At 43.4% G+C, this 21,909-nt stretch overlaps 1 protein-coding gene across 1 annotated transcript in view; it reads right to left on the bottom strand.

The window, feature by feature from the left end:
- Positions 1 to 231: 231 nt before the first annotated feature.
- The window catches only part of LOC146189920 (uncharacterized), a 35,995-nt gene continuing 14,317 nt past the window's right edge, over positions 232 to 21,909 (bottom strand). Inside the window, exons 2-10 of the mRNA XM_084605381.1 lie at positions 17,580 to 17,674; positions 15,366 to 15,524; positions 11,622 to 11,850; positions 9,802 to 9,955; positions 7,658 to 7,764; positions 5,551 to 5,686; positions 4,478 to 4,651; positions 2,779 to 2,901; positions 232 to 563 (exon numbers count right to left, since the gene is read on the bottom strand). Coding sequence (XP_084461507.1) covers positions 345 to 563; positions 2,779 to 2,901; positions 4,478 to 4,651; positions 5,551 to 5,686; positions 7,658 to 7,764; positions 9,802 to 9,955; positions 11,622 to 11,850; positions 15,366 to 15,524; positions 17,580 to 17,674 — 1,396 coding nt within the window. The 3' untranslated portion in view covers positions 232 to 344. The remainder of the gene's footprint in view (positions 564 to 2,778; positions 2,902 to 4,477; positions 4,652 to 5,550; positions 5,687 to 7,657; positions 7,765 to 9,801; positions 9,956 to 11,621; positions 11,851 to 15,365; positions 15,525 to 17,579; positions 17,675 to 21,909) is intronic.

Genomic DNA, 21,909 nt, shown 5'->3' with positions numbered 1-21,909 from the left:
CTGCTGTTCAAGTAGTTGCTATTCATATGCACAAAGGCTTTCCCCTTTTTTTCTTCGTACTGAGCATGAATGCGGTATTCAAAATGTCCACGAACACGCGATAGTCGTCATCTATTTTTGCTGGCTTGTTCTGTAAAAATGTTTGTTTATTATATGTGTCCCATCAAAGTAGCGGACAAGGTCAAGCAGAACCGACCAAGTCGAAGACGTTGTTTATTGCATTTTGTCGACTATATCAAAGAATTATGCTAAATACTCTGCGAAAAAAAAAAGCGCATTACGCCGAAGCATCGTCGGCAGTGCTTAGGACAAGCACGCTGTAGAAGCGGTGCGACTGCGTCTAGTCATCCAGAGCTCAAGACGCATGGAATCTCGTCTACGCAGTCACTGGCGTCACCGGGAAGTGAGCCGTAGTAATCGACCACTCTCCGCACCATCTTCAGCCGACTGAAGACGCCAAGCTTGTTCAGGTCAGAGCAGACATTGCGGTCATCCTCGTAGTCGAGGTCGTACACTGCAACGCCGAATCGTAGCGCAGTGTTCTGGGACTTGATGCTGCAAAGCTGCGTACAAGATGGAGCGACTTAATATATGCGGAATACACTAACTCAATGTAAGCATGTTGTAATATGAGGGTCAGCGTCTAGTAAAATTATTCATGTTTTATAAAAGGGTATTGGTGGTGATATGTTCTTGTAAAGGTATCTTGTCCGCATCGAGACGTTCATGGTCATGTTAAAGGGCTCAGTATACGCATTTACTCTGTGTGTAATAATCCATTAAGAATTGATCGACCTTATGGCAATGTGTCACAGTCACCGCCATTAAGTGACCCCTCTGATCCATCATCCCCTATCATGCATGGTCGAGCGGTCTGGATAGTTATCGATATATTTACGATATGTAGACAAGGAGCATCATTTTTGATCGCCGGTAAGTTGGGTACTAATTAAGGTAGAATAAAAATTTTGCCCTAGAGAAAGCACTGATGGCATACCTACTGCTCGCGCTAATTTCCTAGTTTTAGTAATTAGCTTTTCATAGACCCTTTAACGTGCGCTCCCACTGAACAGTACACGGACCCCTTTCTTTTCTCCTCCATGAAAAAGTGGCCACCGGCGCCAAACTCGCTTCTTTCGGATAGCATGCCGTCGAGCGCCCTAAGCCATTCAGCCATCGGGGCTTGACTAAAATTTTATGCTAAGGTATTTGTCTCATAAGTGGCATTACGAGAGTGTTTCCTCAGAGTGTGACGACGGACCATGTCATCAGAGCGTGTCCGCACGAGCTGATACTTGAGGGAAAAAAATCGCGCCTATACCAGGATTTGAACCACGGTCCTTCCGTGTGCGAGCTGAGCGCGCTAAACACTACTGTACGCCGACGTTTTGTTTTATTAACTTTATTTCAAAACTACAAACTGGCCGATTTGTCGAAAAAGAGCCAATTTACATGCACTATGTCCAATTATAAAAAAGTTCAGATGGGCCACTTTTTTTCAATTCACTAATCAACTAGGGTACAGATGACTGAGTTTTGAAAACATCAATTATTTGTCCGAAGAAATAACCAAAAATAAAACTCCCCAATTCAGCCATGAATTGCTGCCTTATTTATTCGGTGTTGATCAGCATAACGAAAAATTACAAGATTGCGCTTAGCTTGTCTTCAGAGCTTAATGGCGAAAGCCTTTCCTCTTCCTTCTCTTCTATATCTTCTATGTACATCGTCTTTCCTATCTTTACCTTGCGTGTTTGTGTACTTGTGTACTTGTCAAAATTTCATTTCTTTCTTTCTCTTCTTTGGCTTCGTCGTCGACAACATCGGCATCTCGGGTGTGCTCTCCTCAAAGAGAGAGAATGAAGGCCTAACTACCAGAAAGGGAAAATTATGTTCACGTCTGAAAATATTGCGATGTCTCGTGGCATATCGCGAATACATCTCGCAGAATTTCGCGAACGCGAGATTTTCACCATGGGCCTTGTAAGGCTTTCGCCTTAAGTATTACATTTCATTGGTGTCAGTGAGTGCTAACTCCGGAAATTCCGCTGTCAGCGCTGTGAGCGAAAAATCACGAGCATGTCCATTGAAGTCGGTAATTAGCTGAGTGAGAGGGCGGCGTAATGATTGGTCAGCGGTTTGAGTGACGTCACCAGATCACATGGCGGTGAGATGGTAATCAAAACCTCTATGGTCTTTGTACCAGAAATCAGTCACGCTATCCATAAGCTACGCATGCATTTTCGTGGGCTTTGGTTATGTCCAGGCTTTATATCGAGACCTTTAACATAGTTTGGCAGATTACGACTGTGTACTAATTAGTATGTGTGATATAACAAATAACTAATAAATGTATTAGTTAACAACGATCCCCAAGGCGAGCCGCAAAAGAGAGGCATTAACGATGCCTGGTCATACCGACTGTGCATAGTGCAAGCATCCCCCATATTTTGTCATGCGTCATAACATCACGTTACGTTTGCGTTCTGGCGTGATGTGTATATAAACATGATGATTTACGTAGTACCACGATCTGCTGAGAGCTTACTTAAACAATTCCTAACAAATCCCCGTTAGAAATGATCATGCCTGGAGCGCTTTCTCCGAGATATTGAGCCAGAAAACTACTTATTCGCATTTCGTACACACCTAATTCGATTTCTTCATTGAGCCCCCATAGACTACTCGAACATCTTTTTTTTTTCAATACAAATTGAGACCAATGCGATGATGTAAGATGACCCTAGAGATCAGGGGATGTATTCAGTCGTAGCGCACCTTTTTGCAGAGGCTCTCTTCGTTGTCGTAGACAAACATGTGGCGGGTGCTGTCCCTAGAAACCACTGCATCGTACCGTGTGTCATACTTGAAGTGGGGACGTATGGCCTTGTCTTGGCACACCTGCACACACGTCCCGCAAACACCAAGCGAACACTTAGAGGGCATTTAGGTTAGAAACACATCGTTACAGAACGGAGTGCTCGATACACTGCTCAACCCCTTACCAATATGTTGCGTAAAATATTCTGTGTCTGTGCGCTTATAAGAACATCAGGGTCACCTTTGAAAAGCAAGAGCAAGGGGAGGTCTTCGGTTTTCTGGATACAAGTGCGCTTACCGCAAGCATATACTGTTGGCAGGCTAAAAACTGTAAGGTAGTCTTTCTGTGAAAATAACCTATCCCCTTATTTATGCTGCTCTCGAAAAACCTTCTTTCCTGGCTCTTCATTTACGGAATTGTCTTTTCACGGAAAATGAGAAAGGGACCACGTTTTTCCCAACTTTTTTCCTCTGTTCCAGTGCACGGAGTGCTCCCGCAATTCCACCTGACTAGTGTCACAATGTTGGCTTGAGCGCAGCGTCCCCACGCGGCGCTGATAGTTTTGGTTGTGCTGGTCAAGCCTGGCTGCCGAGCGAACGGCGTGCGTGGAAATAAATGAGCAGTTCGGTTTTGGTTCTCGGCTCAGCGCGTCGTATCGTGTCGTCCTTCGCGGGCATGATGGCTTTCAAGCGTAGTCACCGACTACAGCCCGGGCATCTAAGCTCATAAAATCTTAAAGAAGGCAGTCTTTCTTGCGCTTCGTGTGTTTAGTTGACCCATCCACAGTTCATCTTGTACAAATTCAAAAGGAGCTGACATTTTGCACCACTGTCTTCTTGCACCTCTCCTGCAAATCTCCATTTCTCTTCAAAGTTCTCTTCTAAGAACTTCGCTGTGGCTCATGAGAAAAACAAAGAGCGCTTTGCAACGGCACATATTTAATTAGAAGCATCTCTCAAATCATCTGCCTCGCAAAATCGCTTAAATAGCTGCAATCAAATTTATGTTTAGGTAGTATGTTAATCATCCTTAGTTTTCTTTTTATTTATAAGGTACGTGCCGCACAAAATAAATTCATTATTTACCTTGTTTGATCCCTCCTTTCCTTCATCTTCATGTCGGGCGAGTGCAGACGAAGCCCAGGTAATCTCTATAAACATTTTAACTGACCTGTCAGTACACTGACGGAATGTCGAGGGTAAGGATGAAAGAGCTGTCGCCGCATTTGTCAAGGCAAAGAGGCTACGAAGTTGTGTGCCACGGCATAAATGTCAGCCTCGCCATACCGAAATAATCGGTTATCAGTGACGAGAATGCCGAGAGAAAATTACCATTAAATTCTACGCGTCATCATCATTCTTTATAGCACCCAGCAACGCCACTTAGTGGCAGCGCCCAAACTTGGGTGCAAACGAGAAGTGATAGACAGTTTATATTTGCGCAGAAAATTAAGACATTGCAATATTGTTCTACTTGAACACATCGTTGAACCCGTCTTTCATCGCAAAAATAATACCACCTCAGCATAACAACCTTCGAAAAACCCATCCGTCGATGAGCGTTAACTTCTGCTCATGTTTGAAATCTCTCACCGCGCTGCATTTCAAGGAAAAGAAAGCCTTCCGCCGGCAAAAGCCTGCAGTATGCACTGTTTACCTGGGCGTAGCTGCCAAATGATAAGGCGTCAACATCCTGCTGGCACGGGGATCCCATACGCAGCTGGGCGCTAGGCTTCACCTTGGTCCACCGCCCCTTCATGCCGACCGAGATCAGCCACTTGACTGAGCCCGCGACGATTTGCATTTTTCGCAAGGCCAACGCCGCTTCCCTCTGCGGTGAAGAATCCTTCCAACACTTGCAGGGCAACTATCGGTGATTTATTTACAGTGAGAGCCAGATAGCAAAATAAACATTTCATGGCTGCGCTGCATCAGTATCGAGATTTTATGCTGAACGTGTAGGGAATGAACGCCTTCTGTGTTCTAAGCGTCCCTTGTTCGTTGCAATGCTACCAAAGCTACGATAAGTGCAGAGGCGACGGTCTGATGCTGTGGAGGATAGTGCCAGTACGAAGTGGCCGCGAAGCATGATATGTTCTAAAGCGCGCCTCAACGAAACGCTATTTCTAAACAAGCCTTAGCGTATACTCAATTTATATAGCCTATTTCCCGAATTTAGCGTTCGCAATCATTATTTATGCTAAGGTCACGTTTTCAACATGGCGGCGCATTTCAAAGCAGGCAACTCGCCGTTGTTACTGAGCTTTTTGGTTTATTTATCGGTCATAGATAGTGCATGCGGTATTCATTCTGGCTCATTTCACCTAGGACAACATTCGTGAGCGTTAAATTGTCTTTATGTTCATTTCGGCCGATGACTTTGCATCTCCCAGGCCTAAAAAAATTCGGTTCGGTGACAAAATGGTTGCCGTTCGGAAAGCCAGATGGCGTCACTAGGCTGAAGTTTCCACCGCGGCTTCGTTTGCGTACAATAAACTCAAAGCGCGGATGTGAGAAACAGCGTAGCATTACTCAAAAGAATATTCTGAAGCTTACGAGCGCTTTCTTTTTTTTTTCAAGTTTTCATACATAGAAAGTATCTATTTATATTCTTACAGCCCCATCTGCATACGCCACGAGCATACGGCATAGTCAGGCTGATGGTGATGATGATGATGATTATGATGACGACGTGTTGTTTTTCACATTTCTTCATTTCTTAGTACATACCAAGTCGTAGAAGTACGACCGTGAACCCTTAGGCTTAAGCAGGGCTGTGGGTGGCAGGACCATGCAGTCGGGCACCATGTTGTCTCCGAAGGCGTAGTGGCTTCGGGTAATGAACATAGTCGGGTCCTGCACATCCCTGTGCGAAAACGCGACAGTTTTGTTTGGGCGATATAATCACGCTGTTCTGCTAAGCACTCCAAGCTTCAAAAACTTCCTGACGTAAACTGTTTCCGTTTCCGTTTACCACAGGCTGAGATGAAGGCGGAATATGTAATGTAAAAAGAGCCACCGTACTATCACAGAGTAATGACGACCGGAGGGGGTGCTATTGAACTTCGGAGGGAACTTTCGAGCAATATTTTCCCGTGGTATTGACAAGGCCGGAGGCAACAATCAAAGAGGCTGGAATTTCACGGAAATGAGCTCTTAATTGGACGGACTTGCGCCCGCAAAGCAATTAACTAATTTGGCGGCAGCCATAACAAGAAGCATGTTCATCCGTCGTCGATCTACGATTATCCGTTGCATTCGTCAGAGCTCTTTTTAAAGTCGGCACAGAAATATGTAGATAAACCAACCAAGCGATACTAAAAATGTGTGGAATAATACGGAAATAGTGGTTTGTCTGCGATCAGTCTAAACTAATCTCGTATCATCTCGGACTACAAGGAAAGAGTGACAAAGGCGCGTTTCGAAATACAAACCATGAACAAAGAGCTCAAAAACGGTCTGTGGGCTACGAACACAGGCATAGGCCGCATGGTGGCGGCTGCTGAATATGATAAGCATTTCAAAGGTTCATGGCAATATAATATATGGTAATTTATTTGTCCTTCAACCTCTCGAGGGTTTGGGTTAAACTATGCGCTGATGTAGTGGACTTTCTGTTTGTGAGCAATGTACTCAAAAAAATTTTTATGCACTCACTCATCCAGCAGCCCTTATTATGAACGGCCGCCGGCACACATAAAGCTGATTCCACAAATATTGTAAGACGTGGCTTGAAGTCAACTCAGCACTGAGGTTTCCGAGAAGAAAATGGTCTGAAGAATATCGAATGTGGACCAAAACACAGTGATACCTTTCCTGCGATTGTATTTGAGTGTTACTGCCAACCTCACCTAGATCCTATCTCTAGTTTGCGTCTTTTTCAAAAGTGTAGCTATCTTACGTGACCTCGAGTCATCTGGTTGGTAGAAACACTGGAACCTGAGTAGTGACATCCGGTTCCGGTGTTTCCACCAATCGGATGACTCGAGGTCAGGGAGACAGCGACACTTTTGATAACGACGCAAACTAGGAATGCGGACTATGCCGGCTGGCTCTGCAAACACCAAGGGCATGACTTCATCTGTGTAAATAAGAAAAAGCGGCGAAAACAATGGCCACCGTCTTACAAGAATAATGACGGAATCATGTTATCTCAGGCTAAGCATTTTATATAACAGCGCCTCTAGTTCCAAGCTGTAATGGCTGCACATATCTACAATCGCCTGGCATTTCACAGTAATGCAATATCAATGGCTTGTAGCCCTCTGACATATTTAATGGAGAGCGCTTAAGATCACATTTATGGCTATGACGGAATGTCATTAACGACTCCCTAGTGCGGCCTTTCTTGTGTTTCCTTATTCTAACACATGGTTATTTCTGCTCGCTTATTACCCAGTCGATTAACTTGTGCTTGTAATATCCCCCATGCTGTTATTAGCGTAAAGTCTATTAAGCTATACCACGTAATACATCCACCAGTCTTAAAATTATCACCCGATACTGATATAAAGCCTCGCTTTCCCCGAGCAGTACGAACGTGCATACACGTACTGGGAGTGCCCTGCCTAGCTCAGCATCCAAGACACCTGAAAGGCTTGATTTTTGCGCCTCCCTCCCACCTGAAATGAGCGAACCGGGATGGCAACTCCTCCCAACTTTATGACAGCATATGGAATGATTACGTCAGCCAACCCATGGGCGAATCAGCCCTCGGTCATGTCATCTGTCTACTGCCACTGGGATTTTTCGCTCAGAACGCCGACCCGGTGTTTTCTACCGAACGAAGCCTTCAAAGCTGTCGCGTTGAAATTGCGAACGTAGGCATGTAACTTGCCTAATTTTATTTCCGTAGTAGTCTTCAAGCTTATATGGCACAGCCCCGAGAACTATGTGAGGAGGCTTGAGGAGGTCAGGGTTCTTGGCGGCTTCTCTGCTCAGCTCCTAGCAGAGAAGGCATAAAAAGAGCACATCCGTGAAAAATATTGTAAATTGGTAAAAATTGATTTAAGTTTCAAAGAAATGCAATATAACTCGACGAAGAATTTGATGATTACGCTGTTATCGTTAAATCTGGGTTTTAACATGCACCACGCGAAAATTAGTTATGAAATACCTTTTAGTGTGATCAAAACACCGGACTGATAAATTGGAAGGAGGAGCACGCGTGGAGTTTGGCCTAATGTTGCAGGACAATGCGTGACAAATCAGGTCCTCGAATCTACAATATTTTTGTTTTAGTTTTCGTATACTTCACTCTGAAATCACTCGATTAAAAAATGTGTGCAAAACTGTATCCGGCACGAGGAGGTCTACGTTTGGGGAAAAATGATGTGAGGATTTGAAATTATGCGTCCAGTACCAATGCACTACTTGGTGATCTGCGTAACTAGCGGGACAACTCCACCGCAAGTGAAGGGGTGGCGTCTGGTCATTCTCAGTGTAGGCTTTGTTTACCAGGTCGTTTGCCCTCCCTCTTTATGGTAAGCTTAGCCGCATCTGCGAGTAAGCTACAGCAGAGCTTCTTTCCGCCCTTGAAGAAGTATGTACTTGTACATGCTATGCTAATTACTATGCTAGTAGTATATTATGTACATACTACCACAATCATGTGCTAGTACTATGTGCATACTATACTAGTGTATACACATCATATATTCAATACCAACTTGGAAATGTGGAGTGAGATATAATTATAGAAATTAATGGAAATGATCTTTCCGCTCTTGAACAAGTATGTACTAGGCCTATATTTTTCTACCTCTGAAAATCACACGAATTTAACTGTTCCGGATTAAAAACTTCTAGCTTCAAATGCAGGCTTTTTAATGCCTTTCTTATCTCACAAATATCAAATGACCTACTCAGTTAGGAGCCGAAGTTTAAGGCTAATCATAGGTCGATAGAATCAAATAGTCATTCAGACGTATCATATACTAAATACCAACTTCGAATTGTGTATTGAGATATATAATTATAGAAATGAATGGAGATGTACAAAAGATCGACATAGCCAATAATAAATTCGTAAATTAAAGAAGCATTGCACATGTTCCATTTCACTACATAATCGAAAGGACACAGCTGGTATCACAGTATACATCTGCTGAAAAATTATTTCATACATAAAAGACTTCTGAGCATATTTTAATGAACGTGGAAGGGTATTCTATATTTCAGCCCATATATACGAGACAGACAATGTACTCCGTAGACGTCGTGATCGAGTGGGCGGTACATAGATGTTTCGAGATGTTACATTTCTTGTCGAAGCGGCTTCGACAATTAATCAGAAGGCACTGTTTGCAACTCAACTGTAGGGGCCCATAACAGCCAAAGGTATCCAATGGTCAAGACAAAGTGTCTCCTTACCTTCACACGCTTACAGCTTCATTGAGGGCGGAATTAGTGCCCTAACGACTAAGGAGCAAACCTATCTTTATCAGAAACAGTACATGGCAATTGTTTGAGAGAGGGATGTAAAGAACAGTTGAATCTTACGGTGCATTTACTACAGCTACTGTTTCTGTATGCGTAATGAAGCTACGGCACGGCTAAGGTTTTCAGGTCGCTAAAAAATGGTTCGCTGGAGTGGCCTGAAATAAAATGGTCTATGATTCTTAATTACCGTTTCAGTGCTTTTATAATTGGCTCGAGACGATTGTAATCCGACCTGTCAATAATGATGTTCTAGGACAGAGGGCGTTCACATGCTACTACGGCGCTGCACTGGCTGTGAGGCCGGAGAGAAAATAAAGAAGCTGAGATAGAAATAATTATATCCTTAATTAACAGCACCGTATGCACTTTATTACCAGTGGGTTGCACAGAGCTGTGAGTACTAATTTGGGACGTTTCACTGAATCGACCAGAATGACGTAGCGACCTAATTAGTATGGGGTGCGCTCACTATAATTATGAGCACTTTCTCACGTGTCCTCTTTGTCTGGCTTGTCCAAACGTGCATATAATGAGTCTCACCCTGAGTGCTAGGAACACGTTGCTGATGTCTCCGTCCGTAACTCCAAAGGCTGGCATGTCGACAATGCCAAAGTTTTGGACTCGCCTCTTCCAGAACGTGCCCAGCGGCTGCGCGATACTGCTTTTCAGCGCCGCTCGCAGTTTGGTGACTTGCCTGAATAGTGAAAAAAAGGAAGCGCGGCTTTGCACAACGTTGCCAACGCATAAAGGAAAGTCAAAAAGGTGCATTTTTAAACTTCCGATTGTTTCATTGGCTGATCATTTTGTCGTTTTACCACCATTATCCACCACAATCTGCCTCACATCAGCAATGTCTTTTTCTCGTGAGAAGTACATAAACACCGGGTGATTAATGAATGTTGTTTTTTTTACAACATTAGGCACTGAAACTGCTCCAAAATGCGTAATAGGAAGAACAAATTTTTTGAAGAGAAGGACATTCCAAAGTAATACATATGCCTCCATGCTCACCATGTTATGTATGGTTGGATGAGAGCTCGAAATTCTTGGCAACAATACTTTATCACCAAAGCAATTGTTGCACACTGCAACGCCAAATAAGCTCTGACGTAAGCAACTACCTTTGATGATGCTATAAACCTATATTGGGAATTATATCCAAGCACCATTAAGTGGCCACAGCTATTACCTAACAGGTAGCAGTAATTAAGTGGCTTTGCTGTCTGCATATTTACACCACCGTCATCATCATCGGCGCAGAACACAAGCTACTCCTAACCAGTGCAAAGAGAGTGTCATGAAAAAAAAACAATTTTACGATAGATACCAACAACGAGTTTCTTTGCAAATTTCTCTGAGAAAATCCCCAGAACGGAAGCATGACACCCGCCACTAAAGATACGTTGCGAAAAAGAGATCGACAGAAGGCCCCAATCCCTTAAAGCGCCTAGAATTTCTTAATCATCTCCATGTCTCAATAATAAAACAATTTTTTTCAGTCCCAAACTGTTCAAAATAAAGAGTCAAAAACGTAAAGGTTCCAAACTGAAGCCGATTTCCACTCTAAAAAGGAGCTCATAACAGCCTACTTACTACTACTTATAACAGGTACTTATCAAACACTTTTCATTCTCGGGCCATCACCCCTCCGACGACAGTGGTAAGCATGTACCGTCTGTTGCAGAAGTTTGCGGCCCAACGCGCCGGGCAGAGGAGCAGTATCGCTCCCGAGAGGCGGCGCTGCGCCCGCCGGCGCTGCCTGGTGACGTAGCTATAAAGAGTGAGGAGGCTTGTTCTCTTCTCCTCATCCCGCGGCTGAGAGCAAAGATGTGCGATATCAACCGCGGGATGAGGAGAAGAGAACAAGCCTCCTCACTCTTTAAAGCTACGTCACCAGACAGCGCCGGCGGGCGCAGCGCCGCCTATCGGGAGCGATACTGCTCCTCTGCCCGGCGCGTTGGGCCGCAAACTTCTGCAACAGACGGTATATATCGACCTCACTGTGCAAGCATGTCTAAACTATTAATTCAGCCGTACAGAAATGCACGCCAGAAAAAACAAAGAACTGATAACTTGACATACGATCATCTTAACATTCTGTAAACTGCTCGCGCTGCTTGTCACAACACACAAAATATACAACAAAAAAGAGGTGCCCACACTATGCAGCGCCAGCAGTTCGGAGTCGTGTCACCAGCCGGCCCCCACGCATTTAATCAGATAGCTGCTTATGGGCATTTACGATAATCTGATAAGGTTGAAAATGGCAAAATTCCACTTTTTGAAAAGCCTTCCTGTGCGCCCAGGGCAGCTGCGCAAGGTAGTGGCAACTGTTCAGAAGAAAGGCAAAATGTGCTTACTCAAAAGCAAAGGCCACGCCTACGTCTGTTAGCTGGTATCTTGAAGTCTTCTCCAAAAATGCTCGCAGATTTTCGCTAAAGTGCTCCGGTTTTGAGAGGGCGTTCTGGTTCTCCTTGTAGACCGAGTCAAAGTACATCAGATCGCAGAGGCCGTCGACGGGGAATACCATGCTCTTGCTGGTTTGCATGCCGTAGGTGCAAAACAAAGTCTGACGCTCCAGAATCTCCCCTGAAAGTTCGGAACAGGATTACAATGTACCTATGTCAATGAGCACACGAAGCATACCGAAGCACTCGTGAGAGCTGCAGCTTATTCCGCCGGTGCATTCTGAAAGACCTCAAATACGGAAAGAATTGGCTTTAGGGAAATAGACTACTGCGTGATGACTGACGATGTTCAGCACAACTTACGACTCCTCAGCCTGCGCCTACTCCCCTAAATTTCTGGACGAACGTGCATTTTTATCACAATACCCCCGCACGATTTGCCGTCATCTCTAGATCTAGATGACATCTGTTATCCTGCCGCTTGTATCGTTTATCTAAGTATATTGTTTCATTCATACTGCAAAGCGAATAGAGTAATTTTTACAGATTGTAACCAAATTACAAGACTACCGGACAAGACAAAGCAAGTAGTATAGAAATTCAAACAATGGGAAGCAGTGCGAAAAATAATTACTATAAAATTTCAACCTACAAAGCAACCAATGTAAGCAAAAATATATCAATGAAACTCAAGATAATTATAGAGAGGGTCCACATGCGTAAATAAAATTAATAAAAAAGCATAATCAAAGTTGCAGCATACCTGTTAATTATTCTTTCACGCGACTGTGGAAAGAGTGAACAGTATACGATATTTTAATTTGACAAGGTAAACAATTCCAGTAGGAATGCCGGTCAGCAAGGCATCAAATTTTCTGTAATGAGTCCTTACTTTTGGCAAAAGATTATTGCGAGAAGAGCAATATTCAGCTCTTGGAGCACCACATAAATCTTCTGGACCCGATGTAATACATCTCAGGCTGCAAATGTTTGCGAGGGGTCTAAGGATACAGTCAGGTTTAAAAAAACGGTAATGGAGACTGTAATCGCAAGCGCCCTTCTGTGGAGTTAGCTTGAAAGGACAGGTCTTATAAAGATGCTGCTCACTTAGATCTCTTCTATGACATCCTCTTAATGTTTCTAATGCAGTGATTGCGCATTCTTTAGCTATGTGAGGTAAAAACTTAAATGTATGCTGCTGTGCAGCATGTGTAGGACATCGTAGCTCATATTAGCCATACATTTATAACATGTAAGCCACGAGAACGTGTATGCACTACACATTGCATTTCCCGCTGGACTTCAGTGCAAAGAGTGAGCAATTTTTCCATGCTTTGGAAACAGCTGTGTATTTATTATTTGTTCATTCTTGTATTATTTACCTACCTATTTCTTTCCTGCTGTTTGTTTGTTTGTTGTTTGAATGCATGAATAACCTTATCAGTATGTCATTACGTCATGAGTGGATAGATAAAAACCATCTCTGAAAATAACGGCAATGCAGCCGATTCTAATCTGCGCTGGTCGTAATTTTGGTGACATACAATCAGTCAGGGGACGTTCGTCATTAAAATAGCAAAAGGACCTAGTTGTGTGATGCGCGGATAGAGACTGGAAATATATAGATTCTTCAGAAGATCAAGCCTTCATTCATTTCGTTTCGCATGGAAAACCGACTTGTATTTTTTACCAAGTCGGCTCCCAAAGCATGGTTTGGTTTGTGGGGTTTAACGTCCCAAAGCAACTCAGGCTATGAGAGACGCCGTAGCGGAGGCCTCCGGACATTTCGACCACCTGGAGTTCTTTAACGTGCACTGACATCGCACAGCACACGGACACCACTCCGTTTCGCATCCAACCGCCGCCGATCGCAGCCGCCGAGACCGGGATTCAATCCCGCTTCCTTGGGCACAGTAGTCGAACGCCGTAACCACTGCGCCACCCAGGTGGGGCGGAGCGGCTCCCAAAACAGCAGGTATCTTCAGTGCAGCAAAGGTGGTAACGCTACACTTTCCAGGTTTCTCCGATATCTGCACGTTGATTCAGAGTCCTGCAGGTTTCGCCCTGCCGTCATATAGCGATTTGGGAGGGAGACCAAGCTGATTCGTGCCGGGTTTGTCTCAGTCCTAATGTCTCCTTACGTGATTGTGCCCCCATTAGTAAGTACTTGCTCAAAATATAAGCTATTTAAAATGTACGCAAAGATGGTATCAAAAAATACTGTATTTTACCCAGCAGCGATTCAAACGAGAATCGCTGTTGGGTACATTTATAGCCAAAAGTAGCCAAGCAACTGTTTTTTGTTTGCTATTGAGCGTATCATTCGTGACACCACTTACGCACTAAATATGTGTAAGGAAAGCAAAACCCCCGCTCCTTACCTTTCTAGACCTTTTGCATGTTTGATTCCTACGGGTACGGTAACGGTTCCCTTATACGACTGATAAGCACACTCCCCTGCCTGGTAGTTTTTGTCAAAGACCGTGTTTGGCTTAAACGTAAAAGGGCCACAAACTCTCAGCTTTGTTTTCTAGTGATTCTTTGCAGGATGCCTTACTGGGCTACTTCCCAGCCCCATCTTTAGCGGCATCCAAAGGTTGTCTGGTACAGATCCCTTAGATGTCCGACCCTTCGATATCTTAATTGTTTACTCAAAACACTGTACATGTACCCTTGATCAAATATGAAACCGGTCATTCTGATAGTCGCTATCACCGATTAGGCATTTGGAAGAAACCGCCACGCCATTTAAAATCATGACAAGGCCTTGATATGTTAAAAGCAACCAGCGCTCTCGGTATACAATAAATTGTGTTTATTTATTGAAGCTGAGTAACTATCGGACAACATTTTACGGCTATATACAGCCAAAGCTGCAATGATGAAACGCTTCAGCTGACTTCGACGCATAATATAGTTCCTTCAGAAATTTCGAGATTCTTGCTCTGAAGCTCTGAAATATTATACCATTGTAGAAATATGCGCGTTATTATTACACCAAGACTATACAACTATACAAGCCAGTATAACTTTACTGTAATGAATTTTATAATAATTACACTACTCCATGTAAAGTAGATGGCTTCACCATCTGTCCTGAATCCCAGTCGGCTGATTCCACTGTATCTACCCGCCGGTTTCTGAACGCTTTCGCAAAGCGCTTCTTTCAACAGCGTACGTAGCGCGGGATATCCATTAAGCTAAATCCACATTTACTTTGGACTGAACTGGAGTAAAGACGCACATTGTTTCGTCGTTCGCGCCTCAAGAACTATTATTTCAAGCAATGATGGATCTGAAACCTAAACTGTGCCGGAGGCCAGATATGCTGGAACTACGTGGTGTAGTAACACCGTGAGGCAACCTCCACCCCCGCAGTCTTGGCTGCATAGTCACAAAAAGTTGTCCGGGAGTAGAGTGGTATGCAACAAAGGGTTTACCTTTTTTTCCTCTTAGGCATAAAGACTGCATTTATACAAGCTCTTTCGAAGCATCTTTTGAGACAACCAGCAAAGCGTCGACTCCTCAACTCGACGGGTTGGATAGTGTACTCTTTCCAATAGAAGGCAATGCCATCTGATCGAAGCGAAAGCACAACGTTCTTTAAATACGACACGCCTCAGCTCTAAGTCGACTTGAACAGCGTCAAAATACCCCTATTGTTCCTTGACGCTGTCCACTGTCCTTAGTCCTCACTTGTTGTCGATGTGCTCGTGGTGGATGTCGTCATCTCCTCTGTTTGCTCCATTTCCAATTTCGTCACCTTTGGGCTATGAGAGGTCGCAGTCGAGGTCGCATTCTGAGACCGGTACGTCATGCCGGTTTCAGCAGAAGTCTCATCGGAATGGTCAGATCCTGCAAGCCATGCAGTCGCCAAAGAGTGCCGCTGAAAAAACCTACTATAACTTGCTGTTACCAAAACATCTGTCACAGTAGAGTTCTGTTTAGTTATTTCTTTAGAGTGACGTGCATGATATTACTGACCGCGAACCACTGTGTGCACTATGCCTATGGCCGTTAAATATCTTATATGATGTCACCATCGGTTACACCCCGCAGGCGCTATTACGCCACATGTGTTGCTCAGGATCATATATCCTGGCTACTGTGGCAAGGTGGCGCAATAGATGAAGCAGAACAAAATGACTAACAGCTAATATATCAGAATAAGTAATGCGTAAGTAATAGGAGCCCCATTTCAGAAAAAAGCACTTCCTTACACGCACGCAATGTAAACACACACAAAGAAGGTTATGCGTGCGATAAATATAGCCACTAAGAAGTTCGTGTGATGTGTCCTGTGACGAAAAGGGGCATTAAAGTCCCATGCAGTGCATTTCCGCCATATACCACCATGATAACGTGTTATTTCTATTGCTAGTATCGGAACTCTCGCCGACAAATGTGTCCATAGACGCGAATTTCGCCTACTGACTGGAGATATAGCTGACGTCACTAAACGAAGTAATTCCCAGCGGCTGGAGGGAAGGGACGGAATCAAAGTCAAAGTCAAAGTCAAAGTTTATTTTCCATCTAAAACTACAGATGGAGGAATCTTAGAAAAAAAGCTGCCCTTGGGCAGCTTGACGAGTCTACAATCCTAATACAATCCTACAATCAGAGTGAGAGTTCCAGATATACGTAAATATGTTCATCCCTTCCGTGTCGCTGCCTCAAGCGACGTTAGAGAACCTCAAAACAAGACCATGAAAATTGCAAAATGCGATCGAAAGGCATCAAAACATTTTAATGCTATCTCATATCCAAAACACAACGAAAACTGTGGTCATCAAATTTTGTTTTCATTTTTCTGGTTTAGCTTAGGGGATATAACGGACCAGTGCGACTCAGGCTGCCTGAGACGCCGTTGGGAAAGGCTCCAGGTATTTCGACCACCTTGGTTTCTTTAACGTATACAGCCCATGGGTGCCTCGCTTCTCGCTTCCATCGAAAATAGGCAGCCACGCGCGGCCGGAATTCGATCTCGTATCCTTGCATACAGTAGTATAGCCCCCTAATAACTGCGCCACTATTACGAAACTCTTTTTCATAATTTTGTTTTATTTCTCACGTTACCTCAAACCCAGATAGGGCATCGTAAACACAGTTAGGCTTTTGAAACCGCAGCTACATAAAACAATTTCGGATTAGATTACGCAAACAGTTCAGCGTAGCTCTTCGCAACGTCCGACATGCTTCCCAAGTCCCATGCGCTTTTTAAATATAAATAAAACTCTGCAGATAGTTTGGCGCTGCCACTTCATATGTTTGTTAATTTCCGGAGTAAGTGCGTTATGTTCGCTGTTAGCAAAAGCCCTCTCAGAACGAAAATAACCTCGTTCTTTCATTGGTGCACGCACGATTACTTAAGGTGCCGTGATAGCCGTAGTCGTCCACATCGAGCCTGCACATTGTAATTTGCGACGACAATCCAATAACTGACTGTCCGTGCTAGTCCGTTTTCTGGAAAGTTTGATTTTCCCAGCAAACCATTTCGGCGAGAGTACTGCAGGAATAATACATATAAAATAAGAGCTGTAATTTTCGCAACATTTATATCCCTGCCTTAAAGCATAAAATTGGGAGTAATATCAGCAGTATATCATGAATATTAGTAGCAGTGGTAGTCGTGACAACCCCAGTAGCAGGAGCAGTACTAGCACTACCAGGGCTATTGTCCATCGGCTAACACCTCACTGGCGGAAGGTTTTCCTGCATCCCCTGTTGAACTTTGTGCGGACCACAATTATTTGTCCTGCTCTTCAGAGAAGTAAAGCTTTTCCCCTCGCCTCCCATTGCGTGATTCATTGTCACTGTTGTCTCGGTGTAACTTTTTATCGAAGAGGCAGCAAATGTCGCAATGCTTTTCAACCTCCTGCTCTAATAAAGGCTCAAGCCGTCATGACGTACTTAGCTTGAAAATCACGGCGGCGATGGCAATGCCGATGACGATAGTCACGATGAAGGCCGCGGTGCACAGTTCACGTCCAGCGTCTTGCACCCGCCTGGGCAGAGGAAAACAAAGCGGGCTCGTCAAATCACGCCCGAGCTAAGCGCGTGAGTGAGTGCGCTCTGCGTTAGACAAGGATTCTACCCTGTAGCGCTTATGCTTTGTACATTTATTAATACTGAAACTAATTCTTAGCCGTGTAAGCCAAGCTTCCATCCTCAATTCCATTCGCAGTGCTTAAGTTCGTCTGAATTAACGGCAAAATACCATAACGTCTGTCAAAGCGCGCACTCCGTGTTTGGTCGTATAGATTTAGAATATAAAGTACCTATGTTAAGAAGTGAGCTTTCAAAAGAAGGTGACAAAAGAAAATCAATAGCACACGAAGGCGACAGCCTAAAATTTGTGCCAGGGTTCGTGTGGAAAATTTGGGGGAATGATTTATCTAGCACACGAGCTCGGTAAGTTCCACGTCTGTATTAGCGTATTACCTGACAGCATATGAGTGAAAGAAAAGCTTTGTTTGCAGAGGATTGTATGGAACCTTGTCAGAGAAAGAGCGCTATAGCAGACGACAGACCGGGAAGAGGAGGACACACACACAGAGCGCCTGTGTGTGTGTCCTCCTCTTACTGGTCTGTCGTCTGCTATAGCGCTCTTTCTCTGACAATGAATAACCAACGCGCCCAGCAACATACCCTGTGGAACCTTGCCAGTTATAGCTCATTTATTTAAAAGCCAAACATGTATGGAGAAGCGCAGCATCAACAAAAAGCAGACAAGGGACTAAAAGAAGTGATGGCTCAAAAGAAAGTCATTAAATGGGACTGAAGCATTAGACCTATAGCTCACAAGAGTGACTGACTTAAGTAGTAGGCAACTCATATTGAAGCTACACTCAAAACAAAAAGAACTACCTCGATCAGTTACTATTGCGAGCTCATTTTGAGCTTCCAGCTAGATAGAAGAGAATCGGGGCCAATAGCAGCACACTTAATAAGGGGCAATGTGGATTTGGCTTCGTGAGATCAGTGTATATATTCCACCCTGTAAGAGGTCGCGTAATCGAGATTTCAATTTCTTCTGAGCCATCTGCCTTCATTTTCTAGTGGGTATAAAATAACTCTAGATAACAGGTCCACCAAACTACAATACTGTTATGCTAAAATGAATGCATTCTACGTGAAATTAAAACTAAACTTCTTACTACAACAATATTCACAGACTATCCCAGGGCTTTTATATAAGTCGCAAGGATGTTTTAAAATTGAAACCTGAGCCATTACACGGCTTTGATTTCTGCTAATCAAGTAAATGTTAGCCAAAAAAAAATACAAAAAGTCCAGTTTGCGTGCGCGACAAGCGTTGAAAAGCGGTGACAACTGCCAAGCACACCTAACCTTTGGTGCTAAAACTGCTCACATTGCGATAATAGAGAACACCCAAAAAAACAATATGGCGGAATCGTGAAAGAGGTGTTCTATGCTCGGCATATGATTGATGAATGAAAACAAAAAACTATAGGAGGGTGGAAAAATCATTATTTCACTGCTGCAGAAAGATCCATGGCAGCATAGTTTTTTGCATTATTTGTAGAAAAGTTATTTTTCAATTGTCGCTGGAAATTACCGTGCGGCAAGCATTTCGTATGGTCTGCTGGCGTACTTACTCGGCTTTATCGATATCTGTAAAATACAAGTGAAATGTGGAAAACAAAAAAACAAGTGTTTCGAGATCACCTTTCATAAAATATATTTATGATTTAATAAATCGTCTACCAGGAAAAACAGCAATCATTATTCAAGGCACCCAAATAGTTAAAAAGGGTTGGTGCGGGCTAACTATTACAATATTTCGTTCTTGGCAGTTGAACATACAGTTCGAATAATTGTGTCTAAAAACCAAGAAGCTCTGATATGTGGGCGTCCAGTGGCGTAAAACATTGGTTTATTGTGAAGAACAGTACGTTTGTTTTTTTCTTCTGTTAGTGTAGTGTCGTAATACATGTATAATTCTCGTTCATATCTGCCTCATATTTGGTTTTATTTATTTATTTATTTATTTATTTATTTATTTATTTATTTATTTATTTATTTATTTATTTATTTATTTATTTATTTATTTATTTATTTATTTATTTATTTTCACCATTTTTATTTATTTTCACCATTATTTATTTATATTTATTTTCACCAATATGTTTCACCATTTTTGTACCCTATGCATTTTACATTCTTGATTTGCTTTGTACATATGATCATGTCATTGTGTGTTCCTTATATGCTCTATATACACTTCTCTGTATTAACATATGCCCACTTGCAACAATCCCGAATGGGATTAGCAGTATCTGTAAATAAATAAATAAATTAATAAAATATTTACACAGGATTATAAACGTTATGCTTCTGAGGACTCCAAATAAATTTTGAGTCTGGGGAATTCTCTACCTTAAGTTTACATCTTAGAAAGAGGTCTTCTTTTTTTCTTTGCCTCCATCGAAAACCAAACACAGCAGCTATATAGCATTCAATGCTGTCACTTTGTGGTCACTAGCCCAACGACATAATCATCGAGCCATCGAGGCAGGTTATCATAAGCACGGAGTGAAGTCGTATACTTACAGCTTGTCGTGTAGGCAGTAGAAGTTTGAAATGTACTCGGATTCGTTTGAATTGTCACGACCCTCATGTCTGGGCGATTGGGCCACGCGTTCCGAGCAGGCAGGAAACAGCAATGGGCAAGAAAGGCTGCGCTGAGCAAAATGAAGAGAGCATGGAGTTAATACTACAGCAGAATGACGGTGAAACCGGTGGCCCCCGGCCATGTACAGGGTCGTCCACTTCTAGCTAGAACACGGTCACTGCTTTTAAAGCAACATTGTATCTGACGCAGGCAGATATCGATGCAAAGCGATGCAAGCACACAGAGACACGGATGTGCTGCTTCACATGGCCAGCCACTTTAGATTACTGCGTGGCCGGGTCGGATGCAATGTTGCTTTAAAAGCAGTGACCGTGTTCTAGCTAGAAGTGGACGAGGCTGTACACCGGAGCTTTTCAAAATATTTTGTAACTATACCTTGGCGGCCTTTATGTAACCCTTTGAACATAACTCATTATGTTAACCTTCTAGCCGCCCCAGGAGGACATTATGCGTGGCGTCTAATATCGCAATATTTGTCGAATAACATCCCATTACTTTTCTTGTTACGACGATAGCAGGCCAATGTATTGACATTTAGACATGTGGAAAGCGAACGTGTTGAAGATCAATGTGCTTACAGGATAGCTGTTTTTAACATCTGTTGAAGTGATGAGACGTCTCTTTCGCATACATCTACCAAGCATTCGCGACAATACTAAGCACAATCTCCCCTCCAAGATTAAGCTGCGGAATTCAAAGATTTCCCCTGTCGACGTCCTCGTTCAGAACCCGCAAAAAAGCGTTACCAGCCAGCACGTGGTCACCGTGTTTTTTTTTTTTTTTTTTTTTTTTTTGGGGGGGGGGGCGGCAACTTCCATTCGGGATTGATAGTAATCAAATATGTACGTAACATGCGACATCAAATTACTTTTGCTCAATATTTGGGGTACCTGTGCCACATTTTTTGTTTCCGACTTTCGTAGCCCCAAAAGGTGAGAGTTGTATGTGCTTTAGAACCCAGCCCAGATACCACCCACGTCTATCGGAAGGCCGCCACTACAGGCTTCCAAGAGATGAACCAAATCCTGAGTATTACCGCAGACAGTTCATTCTGTGAGGGTGATCACCGCAGCCGCATTCCCATAATTCCGCCAAAATTCAAGCAGAACGGCACTCACTTGCGACTGGTACCCACTTTTTTTTCATAGCGCTTGTGTTTTAACTGGTTTATCAAAACGATACCGTTAGAGGCCCCGTTCACCAAAAATCCGGCGCCGACGCCTGCGCTGACGTTGCGAGCGAAAAATCCCGACCATGATGCTGAAAAGTGGTAGCTGGCGGCTGATATGACCGTGCACTGACTGAACGCCCTGCAGGGTTGACTGACGTTACGTTTAGCAGAGCTACCAACATGGGAGCTGGTATACGCGTCATACCCGGAGAAATAAAGAGCATTAAGCAACAGGTTAAAAACACAGAAGGTAAAAATTGGATAAATTCGATGGAAAAGAAGCAGAGTGTGGAATTATACCGAAAGTTGAAAATGCAGATCAGGAAGGAAGATTTCTTTGATAACTCAAGAGGCAGTGCCCTACTTTTTGAAGCTAGATCAGGGTGCCTTAGAACACGCGGCTACAAAAAGAA

This window comes from Amblyomma maculatum, chromosome 5 (genome assembly GCF_055883805.1).
Source record: "Amblyomma maculatum isolate TAMU_Amacu chromosome 5, ASM5588380v1, whole genome shotgun sequence".
In the NCBI taxonomy this organism is placed as follows: domain Eukaryota; kingdom Metazoa; phylum Arthropoda; class Arachnida; order Ixodida; family Ixodidae; genus Amblyomma; species Amblyomma maculatum.
Note: the sequence above shows the minus strand (reverse complement) of the source record. Positions and strands in the feature narration are given on the sequence as shown.